Source organism: Echiichthys vipera, assembly GCF_963691815.1.
Source record: "Echiichthys vipera genome assembly, chromosome: 9".
NCBI lineage: Eukaryota > Metazoa > Chordata > Actinopteri > Perciformes > Trachinidae > Echiichthys > Echiichthys vipera.
The window spans coordinates 17,634,780-17,661,367 of NC_139834.1; the positions used below are offsets into that span (position 1 = coordinate 17,634,780).

General features: G+C 41.9%; 2 protein-coding genes across 3 annotated transcripts in view; one reads left to right on the forward strand and one right to left on the reverse strand.

The window, feature by feature from the left end:
• arhgef25a (Rho guanine nucleotide exchange factor (GEF) 25a) overlaps positions 1–20,728 on the forward strand; it is a 35,353-nt gene extending 14,625 nt beyond the window's left edge. The window contains exons 2-16 of one of the 2 annotated variants that reach the window (XM_083920721.1): positions 5,653–5,960; positions 6,567–6,677; positions 10,201–10,325; positions 11,423–11,489; positions 11,915–12,018; positions 12,258–12,327; positions 14,329–14,418; positions 15,039–15,131; positions 15,740–15,790; positions 15,897–15,974; positions 16,104–16,295; positions 16,555–16,735; positions 17,280–17,509; positions 17,746–17,880; positions 18,800–20,728. In XM_083920721.1, coding sequence (XP_083776847.1) covers positions 5,653–5,960; positions 6,567–6,677; positions 10,201–10,325; positions 11,423–11,489; positions 11,915–12,018; positions 12,258–12,327; positions 14,329–14,418; positions 15,039–15,131; positions 15,740–15,790; positions 15,897–15,974; positions 16,104–16,295; positions 16,555–16,735; positions 17,280–17,509; positions 17,746–17,880; positions 18,800–18,925 — 1,961 coding nt within the window. In that variant the 3' untranslated portion in view covers positions 18,926–20,728. The remainder of the gene's footprint in view (positions 1–5,652; positions 5,961–6,566; positions 6,678–10,200; positions 10,326–11,422; positions 11,490–11,914; positions 12,019–12,257; positions 12,328–14,328; positions 14,419–15,038; positions 15,132–15,739; positions 15,791–15,896; positions 15,975–16,103; positions 16,296–16,554; positions 16,736–17,279; positions 17,510–17,745; positions 17,881–18,799) is intronic. The other variant, XM_083920722.1, reaches the window with a different exon arrangement.
• Positions 20,729–23,043: 2,315 nt separating this feature from the next.
• On the reverse strand, positions 23,044–24,564 carry sp5l (Sp5 transcription factor-like; the record flags this gene model as incomplete). Its single annotated transcript, XM_083920959.1, has 2 exons — positions 24,481–24,564; positions 23,044–24,084 (listed from the first exon to the last, which is right to left on the reverse strand). The coding sequence occupies exons 1-2, from the start codon at positions 24,532–24,534 to the stop codon at positions 23,044–23,046; spliced, it is 1,095 nt and encodes a 364-aa protein (XP_083777085.1). The 5' UTR covers positions 24,535–24,564.
• Positions 24,565–26,588: the final 2,024 nt, after the last annotated feature.

Below are 26,588 nucleotides of genomic sequence, written 5' to 3' on the forward strand. Positions count from 1 at the left end.
CTGGAAAAATGTATCAGCTATTTAAGAAGTTTTCTAGAGTGAAGTTTCAGTTGCTGTAGTCGAATAGTCAAAGTCACCACTACAGAAGAGAAGAGACATTTTCTAAGTACTTTTTCCCTGGCTCCTGTGTCAGTGTCTCCTCTGCCAGTTGGTTTTGCGTGTCAAGCTTGTGCTGGTCTCAGCAGCTTTAGGGCAGAGCAGGGCATTTCCTCAGAGGAGGGAGCTGTGTGTCCAGATCCCAGGACGGGACCCAGACAAAGTCTAAAAAACACTGCAGTGCAGAGAGGGATAGAACGGGTTAGATTGCAAAAAAAGGTAGTTAATAAAAAAAAGTGGGGGCATGCCCTGTTGTTAAAAGGAAGGAGTTAAAATGAAGAGGAAGGGAAAAGGGGAGGGCCGAAAAATGAGAAAACAGCCAAATGCCAAGTTTTTTTTCATCAGAAGCAGCACAAACAAAATACACATGAATCATCCTGGGGCCAACAGGCTTGAATATAATGAAAAAAAAAGGTGAACGAGACAGAGAGGCAAAAAGTCAGGAGTTACCAAAGGTCCAAAAATCATCTTTTCATTGAGATTACAAGTATACAATGATATCTTAAAAATTATATCTTAAATGTGGCCTTGTAGTTTATTACTAGTTCATCAGAGGACAGTTAAAGGGTTTCCAGTCATATGCTTCAGGTACTTAGTGCCTCCTTGTCTCACAGGTCTATCAGTCTGCGCATCTGAGTGCCTGGGTGCAGCCCAGGTCCTGCTAGTTGATGGGAAGAGTGGCCATTTCCTCTGAGTAGGTGAAATGTAATATACAAGTAGAGCCCGCGTTGAAGTGCATAAGGTGGGGAAGGCAATGAACGAGAGATAAAGAATAAAGAAGATAAGCATGGTGTTGTGTTGATAGTTGTTAGCTATGACTCAGGCAGGCGTCCTGTGCCTGTGTGTTGACTGCTGCACTCTCAGACCCTCGGGGTTGTGATCTGTGAGGGGCTGGCATTGATTGGCAGCTCTAAGAGGCTCTTAGACCCAACTGGACATTTTGACATATATGGCACCGTGGTGACCAGCAGGTCGCCTGTCTCTGATGTGCTGTGTGTTGTTTACTATGACAGATGGATAACACTGGAACCTCACATAACAGTCTGCAGCCACACATCTGGACAGCCACCCTGGAGAAATGTACATGCACCATTTTTGTGGATGTGCAAGTTTGTGGGCACCTACATGTCTGTATGTATATGTGTGCTGGTGGAGTTCAGTGATGCCTATATTGTCCCAAGAGGCTGTAGGATTGACAAAGAGCTCCAGAGTGGAGCAGCTGTGAACAAGTTTGCTCCATTACAGCCAACGCTTTTAGCCTGATTTGTTGGCTCAGCAGCACTCACTTATCAACTGATCAATAAAGGGAAGTTGGGCCAAACTTCAGGGGGACCAACACTTACAGCCCATCCATCCACATCATCCACCTACAAACTTGAGATGTGATTTGCTAATTTTCTGTACCCTTTTTTGTTTTCTGTCTGAAACATAACTTGCCAGGAAATGTATCTTTTATTAAATTATATCCAAATCAAAGCTTTGTGACCTTCATGAGAATATTACATCTGCTGTTTTTCCGTTCCTCATGATGGGGAAAGGCTGTGTTGCAGATTGCACTGGATAATTCGATTAAGCTGCAATTAAATTTAAAACTTTGTGAACGGACATGGCTCGCTGTAAACACAAACACTAACATCACATGACTTAAAACTGCAACGATCAGGCAATTAATTTATCTGAAAAATGAATTGGCAACTATTTTGATCGTTATTTATTTGTTTAAAGGGGCACACAAGAATTCCGATATGCCGTTTCCATGGGCTAGGAAAATTCAGTCACTATTTGTGAATTGAGATACTCTCTCCCTCAAAGCCAGGAACCAGAGAAATAAGGCTCAAACTTGTGATGTCATCAAGTGTAAAATCTGGAGCTGCTCCATAGACAATGAATGGAGACTGATTTTGTTAATTTTCTTTTTCATATCAAAATGAGCTTTATTCTATTGTAGTGTTGTCAGCTCTGAAACAGAAAATGTCCCAATATTCTCAGTACCTTCCCCTGGGGGCTTTCAGTGTCATCTTTAACATCTTGCACAATTCACTGTCTACCACACTTCACACTTTACGACACAAATTTGGTACATAAAATTTTAGTTTTGGCACTCTAGTTTGGGGATTTGGGAGAGAGTTGTTCATGTTTACTAATATTAATCCACAATATGAATTATGAACAAAAAAATAGTCCCCCTTTAAATCAATTTACAAGCAAAAATGCCAAATATTTGATAATTCCCACATCTCAAATGGGAAAATTTCTGCTTTTCTTCGTCTTACATTATTGTAAAACTCTCATACAACAAGACATTTGATGACATCGCTTTGGCCTCTGGGATATTTTGTTGAGCAATTTTTCTGAAGTCTTACACCAAACAATTTATCAAGTTACTCAGAAAAACAATCAAAGCAGATGAATCAAAAATGTAAAAAAAAGAAAATAATCATCAGTTGCAGATCTAAAATGCTTAGACCAGACATGGGGGTCAAAAGCTTAATTTAGTGCAACAGAAATTGGTTATGGATAAACGAAGCATAGGCTGCCTAAATCAGACTCTCTTAAGTTGCCCTCTCAGTCGAATAGCACTGTCAAACTTCACTATTGTGAGTGAACAGCATCAAGAGAACGCCTGGAACTAGTTTTCAGCAGAAATCCACTCGGCTCTAACGTTACATCAACTTTTTGGGCAAGCCTCCCATCCGGTCTCTGCTCAGCCTTCCAGACGACAGTGAGTGGGCGACTGGTGAAAACCCAGTATTAACTGATGACACAAAGATCGTGCCAGCTTAATGCAACCTGTGCCTTAACTGTTAATTATCACAAACACATAAACAATAGTCAAGTCACATTAATCAGCCTGTGTAATTCTTAGCAGCGCCAATATTGAGATGAATGTCACTGGGCACTATCAGCACGCAGCAAGACAGAGCGAGAGTGGGAAGGATATTTTTCCCAGTTTCCTCTGTGTAGGTAGATGTATAATGGTATCAACACCTCTCATCTTGCAATGTGTAGGGAGAGCGGAGGCATGCTGCTCTGAAGGGAAGCTCATCATCTCCCTTTGTGTTTTACAGTTTCCTTTCGTTACTGTGAAAACAAAAAGCTGTTAATGATGTCCCCGTAGTGGCTTAAGGTTTCATAACAATACAGAGATTACGCTTTCCAGGGTCAAAAGGGAAACTGACCCACAGTGATCCGTAGATTCATACTGGAACTCCAGAGTTGCCATGGTGACAGATGCAGATTTGGCGATCTTCATTACAAAACCAATAAATTATGTACACTCTGCACGTTGTAAATTTGTACATTTGACATAGCCACTGTGTCATTCTGACGTAGAGTCTCAAATCATGAAGCTGCGCTGCTGTCTGCACTCACTTTTAATTGCTTCCAGGCACAGAGAGGGTGTCAGCCTCTCTTTTTTTATGATAAGCTATCTTAGCAGATGTCTGGAGTGAGTTAGAAACCGTGTTACTGCGACTGCATCTCTGCACTGTGACCCCTAAACCCTGGCCTGAATGAACCTGAGCAGGGAACACTGGGAAACACAAACCTCTAGGCCTGGCCCTTGTTAGAGGTCAGAATAGCTGGGGCCGGGGGTTATCACATGTTCTCAGCGTCATTTTCACATCCTCTCTCTTCTCTCTAGCTTTAAAAATGGTTGTATGCCTTTCCTCAGGCTATTTGCAGTTCCAGCCATAAATCCAATACCTTTCAGATGTTTTTTGATATCCTAATATCTTCTACAGTTAAGGCACACACAAGGGTAAAGGCTTGAACTCAGACTGCCGGTCATCTTACTATCTCTGGACCCCATCCAGTGTTTGTTCAAAGTTTCTTTCTGTCAATTCCCTGCAGGCTTTAGCCGTCTCCCTTCTTTGTACCCCTCTCTGCTCCATGTTGCTTCCCTCCGTTCAACCCCCTCATCCTACCAGGCTCAGATCTCCTTACACTCTCTACCCTTTCATGTGGATGAGGGTGGGAGGAGAGGATTGGGAAATTGGCCACCCTGCATGATGCCTCTAATATGTACGGAGAGACAAGCTGGAGAAATATTACAGAGGAATGGCTGTTTATATGGTGAAAATACACAAACAGACAAGTAAGAGGTTTTCTGTTAGTAGCTATGATGCATAAACATGGTATTTTAACTAAATGTGTGTGGACTGGCACCGATGTCCTGTCAGAAGCCTGAGTTATTTTGCTCTGAGGTTAGATTTTCATTTTAAACACTTTGACTGAGATTTTTTGCACTTTTTACAGCGCTCATTTTCACTGATCAGTTCAATTGCTACTACTGCGTTCCCGAGGGAAAGTCATTGAATGAATAAAGTGTTGAAAAGCTCATTCGCTTTTAAGTATGAAAACTGAGGGGGATTGTAAATTTATTCTGGCTTTGCCTTTGAAGATGGCACACTCACAAAATGGGCCACGCTGTGTCAGTGTGGCTGTGGGTCTTAGTGCTGAGTGCTGTGATAAGATCTTTCTCTGTGGCTCACATAAGGAACGCTGAAAAGAGGTCAGTGTTGTTTTTGTATGAACAAATGCATAACAAATTCACAGACTCAGTACAAGCTTTTTGAAAAGTGTAGTTTCTTAGAAACCAAAGGTCATTTAAGTTATCAGTTTTGTCACATACAGCTGAAACCGGTGTGAAATAGCTGTATTTGAACAATAATAAGCCACAGCGGTGAATCTTAGCACAGGAGAGTGTTTCTCCATCTGTAAGAGAGTGGTGATCAAAGGTCAGAGGTCAGGTCGAGGGCGAGAAGATGAATTGGGAGGCATGACTGAACTATTTTTGCACAACAGATAAAACATTCTAGACACACAGTTCAGAGGAAGAGCTATCTCAAGACTGAGGAAGGGTGGTTGGGTTGAGTAGATGAGGCAGGATGGAAATGGGGGACAAGACAGAAAAAACAAACAGTCCCAAGCAAGGGTCTTCCCTTCTACAAAGGCTTAAAGTGGATGTCCGGTCCCAGCCCCCCCACCACCACCACCACGACCACCCCCCAGCTCACTTCCCATGTCCTCCTGACATCACTGTGCAGCAGCCGGCCTGCAACTGGTCTGGAGTATTTTCTACCATTCCGACCCCTGCTGTCTGCTGTATCTAGAGTGTGTGCTAGTCATGTGACTGGATGTACTGCTCAAACATAAAAAACATGGTCTGCTAGACATAAACTGAACAGTGCGTCTTTTATGGTGCGGCTCACAGCTGCACAGCTGTGTTTGAAGAGGCTCGCTATTTATAGATCCACCCTTTTGTTTTATGCCTCCCTTTAATTCTCTCCTGATGCTGACACGTCTTCTGCCTCCAGTCCTCCATCACCTTTCATTGACCAGCACCGCTGCCCTTAAGTTAATATTCAAGACTATATTGTTGTTTTTGTCCATAGATTAATTGATTTATTGATGGTGGGAGCCTCAGTGAGAAAGTCACGATGTTCTCTGCCCTTTGACCCATTACACCCTTATTTATCAGTTCTCTACTTTTGCATGATTGCTTTACCAATAACCCTCTGGTCTCTTGTTCTCCCTCTGTTGCTTCTTCTCTAGACTCATACTCGGCAGCAGGCAGTGAAGGCAGCATCTCCACATCTGTGGCATCTCTGCCCCCGCAGGCATCAGGCAGCTCTGCCCCCAGCTCCCCAGGCTCCAAACGCTCTGTGAGCACCCTGAAGAAGTGGCTCACGAACCCTGTGCGCAAACTCAGCGTCGGGGGCACCGCCAAAGGGGAGCGTCAGGTCCGTAAACTTGAGGGAAAGCCCCCACCTCTTCCGTCCCACAGCTACAGCCAGGATCTTGGCAGCCCCCCGAGGACTGATGACACTCTCACCATCTTGCCTGTCACACACAGAGAACTGGTGAGAAGTGAGAAGTTGTAAAAAGAATGCTTTTTTTCCCAGTCACATGAACTAATCAAACAAGGTCTTGCATGCTGGCTTTGAGCTTCAAGTTCCCTTAACACATTTGAGGTGAACCACCTCATAAGTAAACTCATTATTTGGAATTATTCCCACACAGTATAATCACAAGGCCTTCGTGTAAACATGCAAAGTATCAGTCTAAAAGCAACATCCTGACGCTGACTTTTTTACAATAGGTAGTTCAAGAATATTAGTAGAGACGGGTTTAATGTAGAGTTGAGCCACAGAAGACTCAGTATCATGGCAGGTGACAATGCTGTTACATAACAGCAGTACTGCCGGCTCATCCCGCAGGAACTCATGGCGCCACGTTCTGTAATTCATGTGCTTTGCAGAAATTTTGCATCATGTTGATATTGTATAATCTTGACATTGTGGATGTGTGTGTGTGTGTGTGTGTGTGTGTGTGTGTGTGTGTGTGTGTGTGTGTGTGTGTGTGTGTGTGTGTGTGTGTGTGCGCGCGCATGTGTGTGTGTGTGCGCGCGCATGTGTGTGTGCGTGTGCGTGTGCGTGTGCGTGTGCGTGTGCGTGTGCGTGTTTCAGGAGTGGAAAGATGGCCTGGCGAGCCCTGAGGACCTGTCACCGGCTACGCTACAGTCCCCCTGTTACATAACTGATTCGCTGATTGGCTGCACGTCACTGCCAAACACCCAGGTCTGACACCATCTTACCTGTTGTGTGTGTCATCAACATCAAGCAGAGCTGATGTTTCTTTCTTAAATACAAATAGTCATTTTTGATAGGATGCCAAAATACTTGAGCGTACCCTCTTTGTTTTAAAGACTCAATGATTGGCTATGATGAGAATGAAACTGTGAGGAGTAAAGCCACTTATAGTTCAGTTGGCAGTTTACCATAGACTGTAGTTTACGGTAGACAGTAGCAGTGATATACTCAGTGAGGAGGAGCCTGCCTGGCGGGTAGGTGACATCAGCACTGTTGTCTCCATGGCCCTGCAGCCTGATCTGGAAATGACTAACTTCACTGCTGTTGGCGTAATTCAACTATCGAGCACAACGAAACACACAGATGCAAAGATATACAGACCCATGCGTATGCACATAGAGAACACACTCATGTAAGGGAGTCCAAATGAATACAAGGCTCTCTCAGAGCAGATCGATGTACCGGAGGACCAGAGGGCAGAGCTTGACAGCGACCTGTGTGATGCATGACTCACATTTAACATGTAACAAAAGGACATGCCTGGAGATAAATAGCATATATCACAAAAACGGCAGATGTGATGAAAGATGACTCCGCAACTGTGAGCTGACAAAGAACACTGTGTGTGTGTGCACATATGCTTTAATTGCTCCATCAAACACTCAGTCAGTTGCTTGTGGCAAAGGAACATTTTAAGCGGGTGTTCAGAGGGTCCCTTTTCGCAGTGAGATGTAAGCATGGCAGAAACAGCAGTAATATTGCATGAATCACCAGTGCCTGGGCTCTATCAACACACAGTGAAACATTAATGATATCTGAGCATTTGAGCATTGTGGAGTGTCTCCTGTTGGTAAATCGACACTGGAGCACTTAAATCCTAATTTCGGTCTCAACAACAACACATCAAAAGCCATTATAACAGTTACATCAAAGGGATGAGGTCAGTGCTTTTTGTGTTCTTACTCTTTAAGAGAGAGAGAGAGAGAGAGAGAGAGAGAGAGAGAGAGAGAGAGAGAGAGAGAGAGAGAGAGAGAGAGAGAGAGAGAGAGAGAGAGAGAGAGAGAGAGAGAGAGAGAGAGAGAGAGAGAGAGAGAGAGAGAGAGAGAGAGAGAGAGAGAGAGAGAGAGAGAGAGAAAGAATTATGTGGGTCAGTCATCTCCTAGCTGTGGTTTTTGTCTCATGTCCAGTGTTATACTGTATACATTGTTGTTTTTATTCTTTTCTTCACACTGTCATCCCTAATCTCACAACTCCAGCAGAACACACAATGGTTTTTCGGTTTCTTCGGTCATTGGAAAGTTGTTGCGATTGTATGTCAGCAGTTAAACAAATGCCAAAAAGGAATAAAGAACTGCAGATCACATTATTTATGAAGTAGGGACAGGTTGTACAGTCTGTCATCTCGCACCGCGGATAAAAACGTCAAACAACTTCTTTATGAAACAGGAAAAAAACAAACGGTGAAAACAAATGGTGCTGCTATTGTGAGCTTTCAGCACTTGGAACCTAATAACTGTTCCTTCTTTGGTACAGAACCATACCTTTGATCTGTGCTTGCATGTATGAGTACTGATGGGTCCTTTGAGTTGTCTGCTCCATCCCCATAATAAGGAATTGCTGATACCACCACTGGAAATGTAAAAACACAAACGCTTTAAGCATCAGAAAATATTCTTGGGTATGTAGAAAAACCTCATGTGTAAAGCCATAAGGAGTAGCATTTCCTCATGTGCAAATCCCTTCAATATAATTTTATTAACTACTGATTTACAGTGTCTTATTCAGTGGTTTGTAAGTCCCCAAAGAGGCAATGCAATGCGCATAATTATACATATAATAATAAAATATAATATATACCTATAATTATAAAAGACGAAAAATATTTTAAAATTTATTTCTGCTATTGTATAACCCAATAAATTTTTTTTTGACATTTCGATGATTTTTCTTACTTGAGACTTGAAGTTTAAGATTTTATCAGATTTTCCAGATTTTGACAAAAAGGGTAAGGATAGCTTTTCTAAGATCCTTCACAAAAGCATGACCTCAGCTTTTACCAAAAGTGTTGTCAATTTTTTTTCTTCTGTGGGCTTCCGAGTAGAAAAAAACAAACTTTTTCCTGTGGGCTTTGCCACAGCACATCTGGAAGTGATCAGGGAGCCGGGGAGACCTGTCAGACAGGCTGGAGCTCTCCTAGCAGGGCAAGATGAGTTGGGGGAGCGAGGGTTTTTATGGAACTTCTCTGTCTCTCCCTATACCTCTGACGCTCTGCTTAGCTACGCTTTGTCTCCCTCATTCTTTGTCTCTCTCACACACGTCTCTATGACGGAATAGAAAACTCACAACTTGAATACAAAGTTTAGATGACAGGTAAACAATCTTGGCCATAGGGGAAAAGGAGAAAGCATATCTATCCAATCTATGTATTTATTTCTCCATGGGGCAGCCGTCCACCAGGGGAGTCCTAGGGATTAGCTTAATGTCTGTGGTGTGTGTCCAGGTTTGTGTATGTGTTTAAGGTAGGGAGGTTACGCTTCACTAGGACAACGGGACACAAGGATTTAGGTGAAGACAGGCGGCTGCTTCGATATGTTTACACAGTCAGGAGAGAGTGAATAGCTAAAAAAGAAACAGCATATCTAAAAATAGAGGAAAGAACTTACTAGCAAGAAGATACAATTGTACAGATTATGACTGTGAGCCATTGTACGACCATAAAGGGGATAAGCATACTTATTGTGCAAGAGAAATAGGTTGCACAACCATGAGGGTCTTGTTGAGTTACTGATGATTTTAGCTTTTGCAGACTTTGTTGTAGCGTGGACAATGATTCTATTTTTGCACTAGGACCCCCACAGGAAATTATATCAATTCCAGGAAAAAGCATGAAAAGAAGGTCATGTACATAACGCATGAACACAATCGATTAGATCAGAGTGACCTTATGTTTATCCTCCGTGCATATCTATTCACAGGCATTAAGATAGTAGTAGGAAACACTTACGTAAATGTTGCTGTTATGTATTACAAATGGATTTGAACCTTCAGGTGGCAAAACAAGAAAATGTTATTTATCAATTCACACAAACATACATCAAAAATGTAATTTCCAGCGGGTGAGCAGTAAATGTATTCCTCTTCCCCAGAAGCCAAAACTCCATCAAGCACCTTCAACAGCTTTATTTGTCATCTCCTACAGCTCTGGGGCCTGTGGTTCCTCTAACTCTTTATCTTTTAATCTCTTTCTCTCCATCTATCTGTGGCTGATGTGCACAGCACGGATCATTAACGGTGGCAATCTGAATCTGATCTTCGAATCATTCAATCTCTGTTCCTCATGTCTCTCTACTCTTTCTGGTCACCTTGGCAACCTGCATCATTATCATCTCTCTCCTGCTTTTTATCTCCACTTGCCTAGTTTATTCCTGGCATGATCCCCATTACTGCCATTGGACCTTTGATAAACAGTTTATTTGTCTGTCTGTCCGTCTGTCTGCCTCTGCCTTCTCAGGACACTGAGTCCACCAGTGTTTTGCCAGATGACAGCGGCTCTGTCTTGATGGACGACACCTCCAGTCAATGGTCAGCTGCGGCTGACACTGAGGAGGAGAGGAGGAGTGCCTTAGAGAAAAGCATGTATGTTTTTATCAATGTAAAGAATCAAACACATTTTTAAGCAGTTGCTGATTTCCAGAGGAATTTCCCTGACCCGTTTAACTCAAGAAAATATTCATTTATTTGTTGTAATTGTTATTCTCCATATTTGTGTAATTTTCACAAAAAGAGACATTTTTATCTATGACAAAATAATCTTAACTCAAGGTCCACTTATTACTGTAGCTTTACTGAGCATTCAACCACATCTCAGTCTTCAGCAGCTTCAATCACATGACCGAAGTTCCATACTCAGGTTATCTGATGACAAGTGAGCCATCTCCATGACAATGGAGCCTGCTGAAGACTGTGCGATGCATATCAAAGCCCTGGAAACAGCTAGTCCGTGGACACTGAGTTAAGATAATTTGTTGAAACTATTATTTCCTGGGTGAGTGAACTTTAACACTTTAATTTAACATGTTTAGGAGGCTAAACTAATTCATTTGATTTATTTAAAGGTCCCATATCGTAAAACATGATATTTCCCTTTCTTTTTTTGATTATAAAGCAGGTTGAGTTTCTGTATAAATACTGTGAAAGTATGATGCTCAATTCACAGAGAAATGCAAACAGTCTGTATTCAGAAACTGTGCTTTTGAACGAGCCGTCAGGACTTCCGTACGGTTGTGATGTCACAACTTTACTATGTATGGGTAGAAAATGCAGCTACAGCAGCTACAGTGCAGTCATTCCCCAGCTGGAACCAATCAGAGCAAACGTGATTTTTTTTTCAGTAGGGCAGCTTAAAGAGACGGCTGCTAATAAGACAGAGGGTGAATACAGGTTTATTCAGACAGAAAAATAATGTGTTTTTAAAGCATGTAAACATGTTCTAGTAGAAACCCAAAATACAAGTATGAACCCGAAAATTAGAATAATATGTTCCCTTTAATTAAAGGTCGATCAGTTGAACACTTTCTCCATTTTTCCTGTAACTATTATCAAATCACATTTCCAGGAAACTTCCTACACAATTACAATGTGGTCTCCCTAATGAGGAAATTTTTTGAAAATGGGACCCCGTAAAATAAAGTGTTACCAAGATTACTAATCATGCCTTATTTCTATCTTTACAGGTATGTACTGCAGGAGCTTATTGAGACAGAGAAGCACTATGTGGTGGACCTGGGGCTCATAGTGGAGGTAAACCTCACAGTCTGCCAGCTAAGAACACACAATCTGGCCTGACAGAGAAGAGAGAACTTAGTCATCCACAGTCAAAGAGAGTCCTAAATCCTATTCCTCACAATTTCTACACTTTCTTTCACACTTTCCTCAACACTTTGTTCTGCCTCCATCCCACCATCTCCAGACTTAAGCAGATTCTGTGAATTTTAAGCTTGAAGAGTATTATTTTGCAATGTGATCCTTCTCCCGGGTGCCTTAAAAGAGGGAGATATATTGATTCAGAGAAGAATTCTTGCCATCTGAAAGTAGTAATAAAAACCTCAATAATAACTGGTGTTTCATTGTTATGGTGTGTAGCTGTATTTACTGGTGTTATTCAGAGCCAGGTGTTGTTTTTGTGGGTGTGAACACACGTTAGCATCTCTGTCATTTCCTTGCAGGGCTACATGGCCACAATGCAATCCAAAGGTATACCGGAGGACATGAAGGGAAAAGACAAGATTGTTTTTGGGAACATTCACCAAATATTTGACTGGCATAAAGAGTAAGTCCCTGATATATTTAAGATACATTTAAAGTGGAAAATATGTATGATTGCTTCAGTTGCATTCAATGTGAAAGACAAACACTGAGTATTGTGTTTATGGCTGGACGAGGGACAGAAGAACAATAGGTCAGGAGAAATATCTGACCTTCCGTTTTGGGGATGCCTGTGTGCGTTTGTGCGTGTGTGTGTGTGCATGTGTGCGTGTGTGCATGTGTGCGGGGGGGTTCTCTTTGTAGCTACTTCCTGGGAGAGCTGGAGAAGTGTATAGCAGAGCCAGAGAGGCTGGCTCAACTCTTTATTAAACATGTGAGTATGACTTCTGTGGCACACACACACACACACACACACACACACACACACACACACACACACACACACACACACACACACACACACACACACACACACACACACACACACACACACACACAATGGCTGTGTCTGGGTCTGCTTCCTTGTGCTATTTGGCATGAGGGTAAATAGAGCTAAGAAAACATGCAGAGCTCCTATTTATCCTATACTGTACCCCCCCCCCCCCCCCTTCTCTCATTCCCCTTCAACTTCCATGTTGCTGATACGTCTCAGTCAAGGCTGTGTTTTTACACACACACACACACACACACACACACACACACACACACACACACACACACACACACACACACACACACACACACACACACACACACACACACACACACACACACACATAAGAACAACATACTGGCTGATTCCCAGTCTGGGCAGGACCGATCAGGAAACACCAGGGAAAAAACAATCAGAAAAGACAACAAATAAGATGAAGAACAATAACAAACCCTTAGCTCAGTCTCTTTGATATGATAGCTTTTTCCTCCCAAAACAACGACCTACTTCTTCCTACTTATCCTTGCTCAAGAACGAAGCAAAGCGATGCACACAAAGAAAGATTTCACTGTTAAATAATTAGTTCTTAGAATAGAATAGGGCCAGAGATGGTATAGGGTCACAGGGCTTATACGGGAAGCAAAATTAGATTTATGTATATTGGTTAAGTGGTGGCACATGCTGGCTTGGCAGACATGACAGGTAATTTGACCAACTTGTCTTTACTTCTTGTCTGAAGATGATTAAGTTAAATGTCTCTTTTACTATATTCACTCTCTATGTCTGTAGCTCTTTAAACAATTCAATAAGAATCAGCCCACTGGATAATCAACTTAAAAAGCCTGTGGGGGAATAAAGAAACTTGTAACTAAATCTAAGCATGGTGTCAAACTGTGAAAACAAGCAGACTGGGAACATGGTCCTAATGAAAAGCAGAAAGCCCAATCTGCTTTTAACAAGAGCAGTATATGCAACATGTGCATTCATTTACACACTTGCAACATATAAACACACATAAACATGCAGCAACACCAGTGTGCTGGATGCTGGTAGACAGATCCGCACAAGGAACACTCATATTTCACATGCAGCCATCTTATGCACTGTTACACAATGTCCATATTCAGGTGGAGCAGCTCACTGGTCTCTAGGTTACAGAGCCATGCAGCTTGTTGCTATGTACAGCTTTATATCTGCAGTCTCTAAAAAGGCTCTGGTTACACTGAGGGTAACCGGGGTGAATTATACATAACCTGATGCTCATCTACGTGTACCTCCATTCAAAGGCACAGGGCTGCCACATCTGCAGCGCCATGCCAATTAGTCACAGAAGAGTAAGCGCTAACCAGACAGCGTCAGCTTCAAAGGTCCCTGCACTCTGAGACTAATCATTATTGCTCTGCTCAGAGACGCTGCCATTGATTGTTGTTGTTTACAATTACTTTTTGGGGGCATTTTCATTTACATGTAATGTATTTAAAGGTCCCATATTGTAAAAGAAAATTGATTTCCATGTCTTTTTTGATTATAAAGCAGATCAAGCGCTGTGGTTTGTAAATACTGGGAACGTATCAAAACGCTCAATACACAGAGAAACGCACACAACCTGTATTCAGGACTTCTAATGTCACTATTAGACTATATACAGGTAGAAAGTGCCGATACACTGCTGTTACAGTCATTCCCAGGCTGCAATGAGCAGAGAGTGCATATGTGGAAGACCCAGACACGCTTTTTTCCCCTATTGAACATTAAAGCATGTAAGCGTGTTCTAGTAGAAACCTAAAATACAAGTGAGAACATGAAAATGAGCGTAAAATGGGGTCCTTTAAAGATTAATATTTCTCAAAGTAAAAAGTATGTTTCATTTTGCGGCTGATTTGTGTCAAAGTTTCAACTTAATGATTTTGTAATGAGATGTTTGTTTGGTTTGTAATGCAGGAGAGGCGTCTGCATATGTACGTTGTATACTGTCAGAACAAGCCCAAGTCGGAACATATCGTTTCAGAGTATATCGAGACTTACTTTGAGGTGAGTCATTCTTTATTCAATTCAGAAAATAAGAAATCAGAAATACTGTAATAAATGTGTCAATTAATTGATCTATTTTTAGTTCATGTTTAGTCTATAAATGTCAGAAAATAGTGAAAATTTGAAGTCGAAAAGTTCCTGAAGGGGACATCTTGTTTGACCAAAAGTCTAATTTATTAGTACATTTTCAAAGATGAAAACCAGCTAATTCTCACATATGAGGACATAATCAAGCTAATTTTCGAAGCAAATGTTGAATTGAATTTTAACCTAATAGATTTGAATTATATTATTATCAAAATATGACAGTAGTTTTTTGATGGATTCAGGACAAACATTTGCACACCAATAATACACCGGTCGTCTGCCCCTCAGACTTGTAGTTAATCAGTACTGTATTATACATGGATGTTAAATTGTTCCTATAATATATTATACATGTTGTTGTCTTTTCATCTGCTCTAATATTCAGATTGTAATTGGTTCCTTTTCGTTGACCGTAAACATCAGATAGACAAACAGTATCTCAGAGGGATTATATTGGCCATTAGCTGCCGTGTTTTGTGCTGCGGTTGTCATGTTGACTGGTGTCGTGTTGTTGTGTCTGTCTCCGCTGTCAGGAGTTGCGACAGCAGCTGGGCCATAGGCTGCAGCTCAACGACCTGCTCATCAAACCTGTCCAGAGGATCATGAAGTACCAGCTGCTGCTCAAGGTGAAAAACAGGGCACTGCTATGCTGTTTATCACACAACCAATACCAACACCAACACCAACACAAACACCTACACACACACACACACACACACACACACACACACACACACACACACACACACACACACACACACACACACACACACACACACACACACACACACACACACACACACACACACACACACACACACACACACACACACACACACACACACACACACACACACACACACACACACACCACTCTGGTGTTCAATGTCTGACACAGCAGGGTCAGGCACAGTGTTGTAAACACACAAACACACATAACATCCCAGAAACTGACAACAGTGACGACACACCTTCCAACCAGAGGAAGAGGGAATTCGCATATTGAGATTCTTACAATAGGCTTTATAATGAATCATTTGTAAAAGAGTCTTTGAAGATGATCATAAAATGACATCCCTGGTATAAAACTTGGCCTAAATCTAAAACTTTGAACTTTGGCATTTAAATGAAAGGTGAGTTCAACACCCATAAATACTCCTCCAGATGTCCTCACCTTACTCTTGAGCAGTAAACCTGGAATGCTCTGGTGACCATGCTGTGTTTATTTGAGCAGGACTTCCTGAAGTATTACACTAAAGCTGGGATGGACACAAAGGAGTTGGAGGTGGGTGTCCTGATTCATAAATATGAGGTTTAAAGTGAAATTTTTGTGTGCTAAAAAATGCTTATCATTAGTATTCCTAATAAACTCAGTTTGGTCTTTTTAACAGAAAGCAGTAGAAGTGATGTGCTTTGTGCCAAAACGCTGCAATGACATGATGAATGTGGGCAGACTACAAGGCTTCGAGGTACGTCTCAGGAATTTAGACCATCCTTTAAAGTCTTCAAAACATTTCTCGTGCCAACTGTTCAGCCCAAAAAAGTCAAACCGTAACCACTTCCTCAGTCTGTTGTGTTTATCTTTGTTGTGGTACCAGGGGAAGATCACAGCTCAGGGGAAACTGCTGCAGCAAGACACCTTCACTGTGACTGAGCAGGACACTGGCTTCTTGTCCCGAGCCAAGGAAAGACGGATCTTCCTGTTTGAGCAGCTGGTCATCTTCAGTGAGCCAATCGACAGGAAGAAAGGTTTCTCGCTCCCTGGATACATCTTTAAAAACAGCATCAAGGTGGGTGGATGCCTGGCCTCAGTGAACTCAGATCAGCTACACAGGATGTTTAAGCAAAAACAAATACCAAAGAGTGTGTTTTCCTCCCCAGGTTATATGTTACACAACAGATTCACACCACCCTAATTCTTGTTTGAATCAGTTATATAATCCCAGAGCAGGCACCTGCTAGAAGTTTGCATGTGTTAGTAAAGTATTTAACAAACAACTTGGCAGTACGGACTCCTCACAGATGCTGATCAGATGTGATATGTTCCAGGTGAGCTGCCTGGGGATGGAGCCCAGTGTGGACAGCGATGACGCCCGCTTTGTGCTGACATCACGCAACCCTGACGGGAGTGTGGTGCGCTTCCAGTTGCAGGCGTCCTCCCCTGAGATCTGCAGGGCCTGGTTCAATGACGTGGTTCAGATCTTGGAAAGCCAGCGCAACTTCCTCAACGGTAAGCCCCAGCTGAGTAACTTAGAAATTGTTGACAAACACTGTCCATCAGTGATGGAAGTACATAGATTCTTTGCTTAGAGGTATTATATGTAGAAAATATTGCTGTTAGTAAACATAACCTTCAGAATCGGACCTTTTGATTCTTTACTTATTTTATTGTTTTTTTGGTCAAATTTTAAAAGCTAGTATAAGTATGTTAAGTGAACAAAAAGTCTTAGTTTGTAAAGTAACTAATAACTAAAGCTGTCAGATAATTGTAGTGAAGTAAAAACAACAGTATTTCCTTCTGAAAGTACTGGAGTAGTAAATGTAGAAAGTAAAGAATATACTCAAGTAAGGTACAAATACCTTAAATTTGTAACTAAGTATAGTACTTATAATTGTACTTAATTACAATCCACCACCGCTTTACATTAAAAAACCTAAATGCCCTATGTGCTTGTAGCTACACTATGTAAATCTCCATATAATGCTTATTAATGTAAAGTGTTACTGGCAACATAAATGCTGAATCCACATGCTATATCCTCTGTGTCTTTCAGCCTTACAGTCACCTATTGAGTACCAGCGACGAGAGAGCAAGTCTAATAGCCTGGGCCGTTGCATGAGGCCCCCTCTGTCTGCTGCCAGTGCCCTGCGGCCGCACTCCTCCGCCTCTATTGACCGTCATAAGCTGCCCTCCCTTCACTCTCACAACACCTCCCTGCCCACGCTCTACCTGCCCAGCCAAGGCCAGGTTCAAGGACCCAGCGAGACATACTCACTGCGGGATGTAGGTTTCTTTAGCTGTCTCTTTGTCTGCCCTATACTGCGACACTTTTCTGCAATAACTACCCACTCAAACGCAGTATTTCTATTTATGAGACACCTGAGACACCAGGTCTGCTTATCTCTTAAGCTTTTTTTTGGCTGTGGGACAAGTCTGTGGAAAAAATGGGATGAACAGCAAAAGGTACTGTGTGCATGCACTACAGTGTTGGTGAGTGACCTTGTTGTTTGCATCTGCAGCCCACTGTGGTCCAGCCATGCCCTGCTGACTCCCACACTGTTTCTGCGTCACATGTTCAACTGGGCTTCACCGATCAGCCAAACTGTCAAGCTGTGTCAAATGGGCTGTACACACCCACCACACAAAGTGCACAGGTAGCGTATATGCATGCATTCTTATACCGTGCTGTCTATATGGGAACCTCAATGTTACATTTAAAATGTAACCAAAGCTGAAATTTGCTTGTGGGTTCTATAGTAGTCATTATTCAACACCAGCATTGGGGAAATAAATGACAAAACATTAGCCACAGGAAGCTAACCATCAAAGAAATAATAGGCCATTGTACAACATCTTACAGCAATTCCAATGTGCTCATTAAGGGTCATTAAAAGATGAAAGACTTGTAAATGGCAACCATTTATTTAGACACACATAAAGTGAAGGGATTTGTGAGTCATAAGAGGAGCTTTTTCTCCCCCTGTTGGATGAAAAAGGAATCACTAAAAATTTGGATTTTTCGGAAGGAAATTGATCGTTTTCAGTCAGTTGAATACAATGAAAGGAAATTCCCACATGTTTTACACAAAATACAACATTTTCCATTTCAGTCCTCTCTGCCCTTTGAAGTTTTAACCATCTGGCAGTCAATTATTGGATCATCCTGTTGTTGGGCTTTACATTACCATTAGTGACGTCTCCTTCTGTCATCACTGGGCTGTTGTCCTCAGTTAGGTGGTGTTGACAGGCCAGCAACTTGTTGTTATCCTCCTCTCTCTTTGTTTACTCAGGCTAGATGGGCTTGGCACATAATAAACAGGAAGTAGGCTGAGCCAGACGAGGAATTCAGAGACAGAGAGAGAGAGATTATTATCAAAGCCAGATAATTGTTTATCATACTGGTACTGGAATGATTACATGGAACTTGGACTGATGCATTTTTAAACTGCGGCTGTAAATGAAAAAAAAATCACATGATATACTGACTGATACTGTTCTTGTTGGTCAGTGAAAATATAGTTTTATTAATAGATATGTGAGTGAAGTACTGATGGATTTCCCCTCTATCCCCAGCAGAGAGCAGTAGAGGGCTGCCGAAGAGGTCAGGCTGCTGATGCTGGGAGTCAGGCTCCACTGTCGGGCCCCTCAGCTGGACGTCGCCCTAGCAACCTGGCTCAGCTCGCTGAGGATGACCTATGAACCCTGATGCTATCTGTCTCCTGAGTTAGAAGGACAGCAGCTAATGCCACAGCTGTGGAGACAAGAAGGCTTGTCTACTGTCTGTTTATGCCAGGATGGACCCTTAACTGGTTCCGTCAAGATTTCTGGAGGATAATGAAGGAAACTGAAGGAATATATGAAGGAATTATGAGCTGCAACTATAAAATGACTTTGCTCCTGTTTTTAGAGAGCCATTCAGTGGGAGGTGACTAGCCTTGGGCAACTTGAGTGCACATGGACAGCACCCAGTGGGATGTTACTGGGCTCGATGGACACTCAGTGGTATGACAATTTCTGCTTTTTACCTTTTTGAGAGTTTGTACACTCTTCTCTCTTTCAAAGGGCAAGGGGAATTTGTTTGAAGACGAAATATTCATTCCTAATTGGGGCGGTCACTGGAGTTACGTGTGTGCCTGAATGTATGTTTATGCAACGATGTGCGGGTGTGTTTGAGTGCATGAGAGTGTGGAGTGTGCAAGGAGTGGAAGTGGCTCCTCTTGTACTCTCTGGTAAATTTCCTTGATAAAGCTTTTTTTTTTTTCTGTTGCCCCATTGTGAAGACAAGTACAGCTACATTAATACTGTCATTCCCCTGCTGACAACTGCTGTTTGTGTCGACAAAAACGGGAAAGGCAGAACACTTGATGTGATCATGCCACAGAGACTTAACTCACTCGACTTTCAACTGAAAGTGAAGAACTTTCTTTCTTGCCACAGTGTTGAGAGCCCCTGTGTGCTCTCTTATTCTGTTTGACCGGCCCTTGTTTGATCCGGACAAAAAAGGAGTGAGGGAGCCCCCTGGAGGTTTTCTGTGGGTATGACGTCACTTCGGAATACTTTCTGCTCTTTGGGCAACTCCAGAGGAGTTGCAAGTTACAGTAGGTGCATTCAAAGGGACTGCTGTGCTGACCCAAAGTGCTGCATGCAACATCTCCTTGGTGATTAACTGACACAATGCTTCTTTACACAGATCTTTCTTTCCAGGCCGAAGTAGTGCACTTTTGGGGGCATCGGTTTAAGTTAAACGAATATGAATTGTTTCATTATTGCCCTGTTGTCATGTAAAGGCTGTGCACCAATTTCTATAATCTCTGTTAGCTTTTGCCCTAATGGACTAAATACTGTACAGTACATACCATAAATGCAACCATACATTTCCATTTGTAAGATGAAGAATGACCCAGGTATGCCAAGAAGTGTTACCGTTTCAGTTGGTTAAAATGAAGGATAATATGTTACCGGACAAACAGAGTGACGCTGACTCTGCATGCTCCCGCATCCTCAGACAACAGTGCCAAAAACAGCAGCTCACCACTCACAATGTTTCATGCTGTAACTTATAGTTCAGTTTGCCGCTACTCTTACAAAAACAATTGTAGATATCTGTATTACTATCTGGACTGTATCTGCTTAGCGACAAAAAGAGGATAGCGGAGTAGAAGTAGGCTGCACCTGTCAATATCAGGTCAGTTCTACTCTGTGGCCAGTAGAGGTCCCCACAAGGCCTTCACTTCCAGTTTAGTTAGCTCATACAGCTGCACCAAAGATCAATAGGCCTCATATTTCAGTGCTCACAATGAAGCAAAAGCTGCTCAATAATCTGTCCGAAATAATAATAAATTGCACAAAATAAACTGAAAGGTTACACTACATTACGTGAAAGGAACCAACTCACAGAACCTGCAGTTAATGTGAACTGGCGTGTGTTATACTGATCGGGCAGTTTTTCTTTAACACAAAGTAATACCACTTCAGAGAACCAAAAGCAAGGACATAAACCAGGAGAGGGTTGGTTAATGCCATGTTTGACTGAGTAGAAACTGTTGTATAATATCAAATAAAAGTGTCTTTTTGAAACTGAGCGCAGTGTTTGTGCTTCTCTACAGAATCTCTATTGATTAAAATAACTGTATTTTAATGTCCAAAGAGATGTTTCTCTGCTGTATTGTGGGTGGATATTCACTGGAAGTGCTTTTTACTCCTTATGACGATGTATACGGTCATCCTTAAGCGTTCTCACAGTGTGCTTGTTTCTTATTAATTCAACTAGTGCAACTAAAGCAATGATGGAAAAAGTACTCAGAACTTTTACCCAAGTTAAAGTATTAATACCACAGAAGTAGAAAGTAGTGCAGATATACTATGTTACAAGTAAAAGTCCTGCATTCAAAACCTTATTTATGTAAAACCTAAAATACAAAAAGTACTCCTTATACAGAATGACCCATTTCAGAATAATATATATTATATTATTGGATTATAATTTGTGATTCATTAATGTGTTTATCACTTTAATGTTGCTGGTAAAGGAGGAGTTCATTGTGATCAATATATACTGCTGTGAAAATTAATTTGAAATAATGCATTATAATCTATTAGTTGATAGCATGTACCATAAATTGAAGTAAATATTCAGTAGCAGTATAAAGTAGAATAAAATGAAAATACTAGTTAAATTAAGCACCTAAAAATTGTGATTAAGTGCAGTACTTGAGTAAATATACGTATTTACTTCCCACCATTGAAATAAGTATTATTTTTCCTACAGACTCCATGGAAAGTCTCAGACTCCACTTTTGGGAACCTCTGAGGAACACAAAGGCAAAGCATTTTGCTTGCTGCAGCATCCCCCCATGCAGAAAGTTCAAACAAGATAAAAAAACAAAGAGAAGAAACCCCTGGATGAGCAGACATCTGGTTGGCTGGCCTCTGAATAAAGCCCCATTCTGGGCAGTAAAGTAGGGCCGATCGTAACACGGCTGTGATATATGGAGGCTGGGGGGTGGGGGGGGGTATTAACTTTCACAAGGGTGCAAAATCAAAGGGAGTTCCTGTCACCACTGAGGGGGTCTCAGCAACAACAGGGGTCCCATTCACAGGGAATTCCTCGCCAGTGCCCTCTGTTGCATCTGTTGACTCAATCTTTTCCATTGAGAGAAAGAAAACACTCATTAAAAGCCACATGACTGTGAACTTGATTATAGCAGGAGAGACAAACAGCCCCATCAATGGATTGAGTATTTACTTTGAGGTGTGAACATCTTTGAACAGCCCACCATGTTAGGGCTTCTTTAGGATCGTCTTCCTTCACACCAACAGCACAATGAGCAGCATTTATATTCGGAATGCCTCAAATTATCATTTCAATAAATTGTTAGATTACAGGGATCTCCGGGGCATCGGCAAATTCACACATTTACTGAATAAGCTAAGAGCAAAGCATTAATTCTCACTGTCAGTCGTAGATATTTACTTTAAATTGAGTCGTCAATACATAAGAAACAAGTGAGAATGTTTCAGCAAGGACAATGTTTATTAAAATTTACATGCGGCCATAACCCCAATAAAATTGCTAATGATATTTATACATAATTTACAAAGAATTTAAACATTTAAAATGTTCGCTAATCTTTATCAATGGTGCTTCACATCACTGCTTAAGAGCAGACAAGATAAATCTGAGGATCAAAGACTTACATTTAAAAAAAAGATCCCTACCTTGAAGCTGACAAAATAAGCTTTGAAATAAAAATCTAATTATCAACAGCAACAGAAGCATCCTTCTTTTCTGAGCCTGTTTTCTAGAGCGGAAATTATATTTTTTTATACAGCAACATTTAGCTGTAATAAGGCATACATTTATTTCAACATGAAAATATGGACAACATTTTAAGGTGACCCTTGCAGAATTTCTCCCATGTCTGCCCCATCGTTCACAAAATATTTACAAAATGAACGCTGGCATTTTTTTAAATGTTCACATCCGTGGTAATTTAAACAAATCGTTGATTGTTAAAGGCATAAAATCAGTTTTGTTGTGAAATCTCTTCGGAAAGTAAAACTCTCACAATATCACTGAAAAATGCTTCAAGTATTCTTTAAAGATGCCTTGCCTCAACCAGCACACAATTACTTTTATTAAAAATGGTCTCTAAATATATTTTAAATGGTACTACTTGAAGTCAAACGTGGTGCTTTGACGATAGATGGTGTTCTGGGAGCTTGATGCTCACGCTCTAGTGCAAACCTATAGCAGTAAGTGTAAGTCACAGTCTGTTCATTGTTGATTATTATGTTTGAATGATGGACCACAGAGACTACTCTCTCTTGATATTGGTGAGCAGGGGGTCCGTGCTCTGTGACGGCTGCCCAGACCGGCTTTTCCTGGTCTGATGGGTCTTGACGTGTTTGGAGAGGTGGTCACTCCTCATGAACCTCTTGCCGCACTGCTGGCACCCGAATCGCTTCTCTCCGGTGTGTGTGCGGAGGTGTCGCTGTAGCTCGTCTGAACGGGTGAAGCTTTTACCGCAAAAGAGCCAGTTACAGATGAAGGGCCTCTCCCCGGCGTGCCAGCGCAGATGTGCCTTGAGGTGAGAGGTCTTCTTGTACACTTTGCCACACTCTGGGATGTGGCAGATGTGCAGTCTCTTCTTTCCAAACTCTAAACCCCCGCCATTTGCCTGGCAGTTGGGGCATTTGCAGCGGCGACAGCGGCGTGTGGAGCTCAGCAGGCCCTTGGAGGTGCCTTGGAGAAGAGCAGCTATCTGGGGCTGGTGGCCCAAAACCAGCTGTCTGCCTATGGAGAAGGGATGACTATTGGGGGTGGCGTTGGTTTGGGGTAGGCTCCACCATTGCTGCCCTTCATCCACATGGCCTCCAGGCAGGTGATGCCTGGTTGAGGAGTTCTGGAGGAAGCTGGGGAAGTTTTGTCCCATACTGTTGTGCTGAGGGTAGTAGGGGCCAGTGGCCTGTGGCTGTGAAGACAGCACTTTGACAGGGGAGAGTTCAAAGGAGTAGGAAGAGGGAGGTTCGGCCGGAGGGGTGAGAGGCAGCTCATGGTGGTGGTGGTGGTGATGGGGGTGATGGTGATGGTGACTCAGACTGGGCTGCATGTGTCCGGAGAACTGGACCTTGGGCACCGTGAAGGTCATCTGGTGTGTGCTGAGGGCTGTGCTGGGCGCCATGTCATTGCTCCAGAGCTGAAACATTCCTGATGTGGAACTGACGGTGCTTTCATAGGGGAACTGGGAGCCTTCTGAGCCCATGGTGCCCCCCACCTGCCAGGCCTGGCTACAGGTGGTGGCCAGGAAGGAGAGGGCGTTGGGTGCTCCCTCTGGAGAGGAGCTGGGCGTCCGGTCCTGTGAGGTGATACACAAACACACATCATAAGCCACTTTGAAGAAAACTAAAAGTTTTGAATGTTCATTCATTTAAATAAATACTTTCTTTTTAATTACACCATAATAGAGCATTCAGATATTGGCAATTTGTATAATCCAAGAGTTTAAACATATTATCAAATTTAAACATTTAATTACCATTGTCCTGATAGTACTTCTATCTTTTTATTTTGCTTTCCCGTTTTTTTTGAAAATAATTTTACCACTTTGACAAGTTTACTTGTGGTTACACAGATGGATGAATTGAACCATATTCATTCATTACGCACAAATTGCCGAGTGGCTTTCACCACCACAAAGGAACTAAATACATCTCAGTGCAATGCGTCACCAAAAGACAATTATATAACGAACCTGTAAAAAGGTGTGTAAAAAGTTGTCAGTCCTTTGAATCGCCAGCGCAGCCATCTGTCCTCGCGCTCCTCCACGCACCTGTAACACAAACTACGCCGAGAGGCGACGACGCACGAAGTCTCAACTACAGAGCGCAGAAGAAAAAAGATGCTCACATTCGAGTCTCGGATGACTCAGACACTTTGGCGGAGGTGCCTAGGAAAGTCCAGCGTCATTTAAATGTCCCTCATTCCACGAGGTAAATACTGTAATTGCGCTCAGCAGTCCAGATATTTTGGTGTCGAGGCAGCCGAGGATGACCGTCTGAAGTTAGGGGCAGAGAGGCGCAGCAGTAAATCCTTGCGATCATCTCAAAAGCGCATGAGCTGCATCTTCTCTTTATAGAGAGAAAAGATCCTCTCAACGGGGTCTCCAGTATGATGCAGGAGAGCGAGTCAATAGAGAGGAGATGTGAGGGTGGAAGGAGGGAGGGGGGTTGTTAGCTGAAGGGGTGGGCTACTCATAATTTCACTCATTTCAACCAAATGCTGACCCCAAGAGCTGACTCCTCCTCCAATTGTTGTGAGAAAAGAAAAAAGAGAAGGCATGATAAGAGGTTTCCTGTGATATCTACATTTGAGAGTCTATTTGAACTTATCAGGACATCGATATATGTTCCACTTCTTTAAATTTCAAACACAACTGCAAGATTGTCTTTTTTTAAAAAAAAAAAAAGCAAAGTGTAAACATTTAATGTTTCAGCAACTTTCAATTTCTACACTTAGGACCACAGTTTGCACAACAAAAAAAATGCTTAGTCTGTAAAAAGATCTAAGTTTAATATAGCCAGCTTAGTCAAAATATCTTCCACTCTGGGAGTATTTGCATACTGCTTCAACTCCACTGTGGGAAGTCAAGTAAATATAGTAAATGCATGATTTTTTATATTTTTGGCAACAATCAGTGATGCAGTTCTGAATGAAAATGTGGGCAAACTATGATCTCCAGTCAGCAATCATCAAGACAAACAACCAGCAATATCAAAAAATATTTATTTTACAGGAAAATAGAAAAGTAGTTTATACATTTCCTTGTTGTCATCATACAGCTTGCATCACTCATTGCAACAAAAACTAAACACCAAAGCGTTATGTCAGAGAGGTAACAATACATCCACATGCACTTTTTATTTAGTTCAATGTGGCATTTTACAATGTAAAGCTGGGGTTAATGTGCATGATTCAGCTCAAGAGCAGCAAACCATGCATAAGTAGATGTTGTTTTTTTTTTTACAGGGATGCATAAATATGTAGATAGTAGGTTGGAGGTGATTTAATTCACTGTTTGATTATTCGTTTTCTCCAGATGACACATAACAAACTTTTTTGTTTGCTGCTGGCAGCTCCCCGGCCTGCCAGGCGTGAGGTGAGGCTGACACACCAAGACAGTAACAGCATTTTCCCTCACAAAACTAATTGATAAAACTCAATCAAAGCCTCAGAGTTCTCACCAGTGGGTGACATGTCAAATAGGCTGCCCTGTGTGACATTCTCACATTTCAGAGTTCAAGTAGGGGACGCTTCAGATCTGCTCCATTAAATGCAGATTGAGGCTTAATCTCATTCTGTAACTCTGTTCACCATTACAATGTTAAGAGTTTAAATCCAGGCTGGGAACCTGTTTCTCATGTAAATTCCTGGTTCCTTACTTATCTGCTTCTCCCTGTTTCACAGACTGTGATCCTTAAATAAACATACCTCAAGGAGGAGCCAGATAAAAAGGAGAAATAAATTAACTTGAAAATGTATACTTTTTAATTACGTTTCAACAGAAGTGTAAATGTTCTTGTATTCCACTTTGTTGTAATTGTTAGACTTTACAGATTTAAAACAAAATGAATGAAAGACAATGAAGGTAATTGCTAAACTGTAACAATTGGTTCAGTCTTTTTTTAAATGATTGGTGTGAGAACAGAGCAGACAGAGTGCAGTTTATATTATGTCCTTGACAGAGAGACACCTCAGCTTGAAACAAAAGATTTCTCCAGACTCGCAATGATGTGCAGACTGCAGACTGGAGCCTGCTAATAAATCACAAAGATAGTGTTTGTTTGAATGGGGACAAGACTG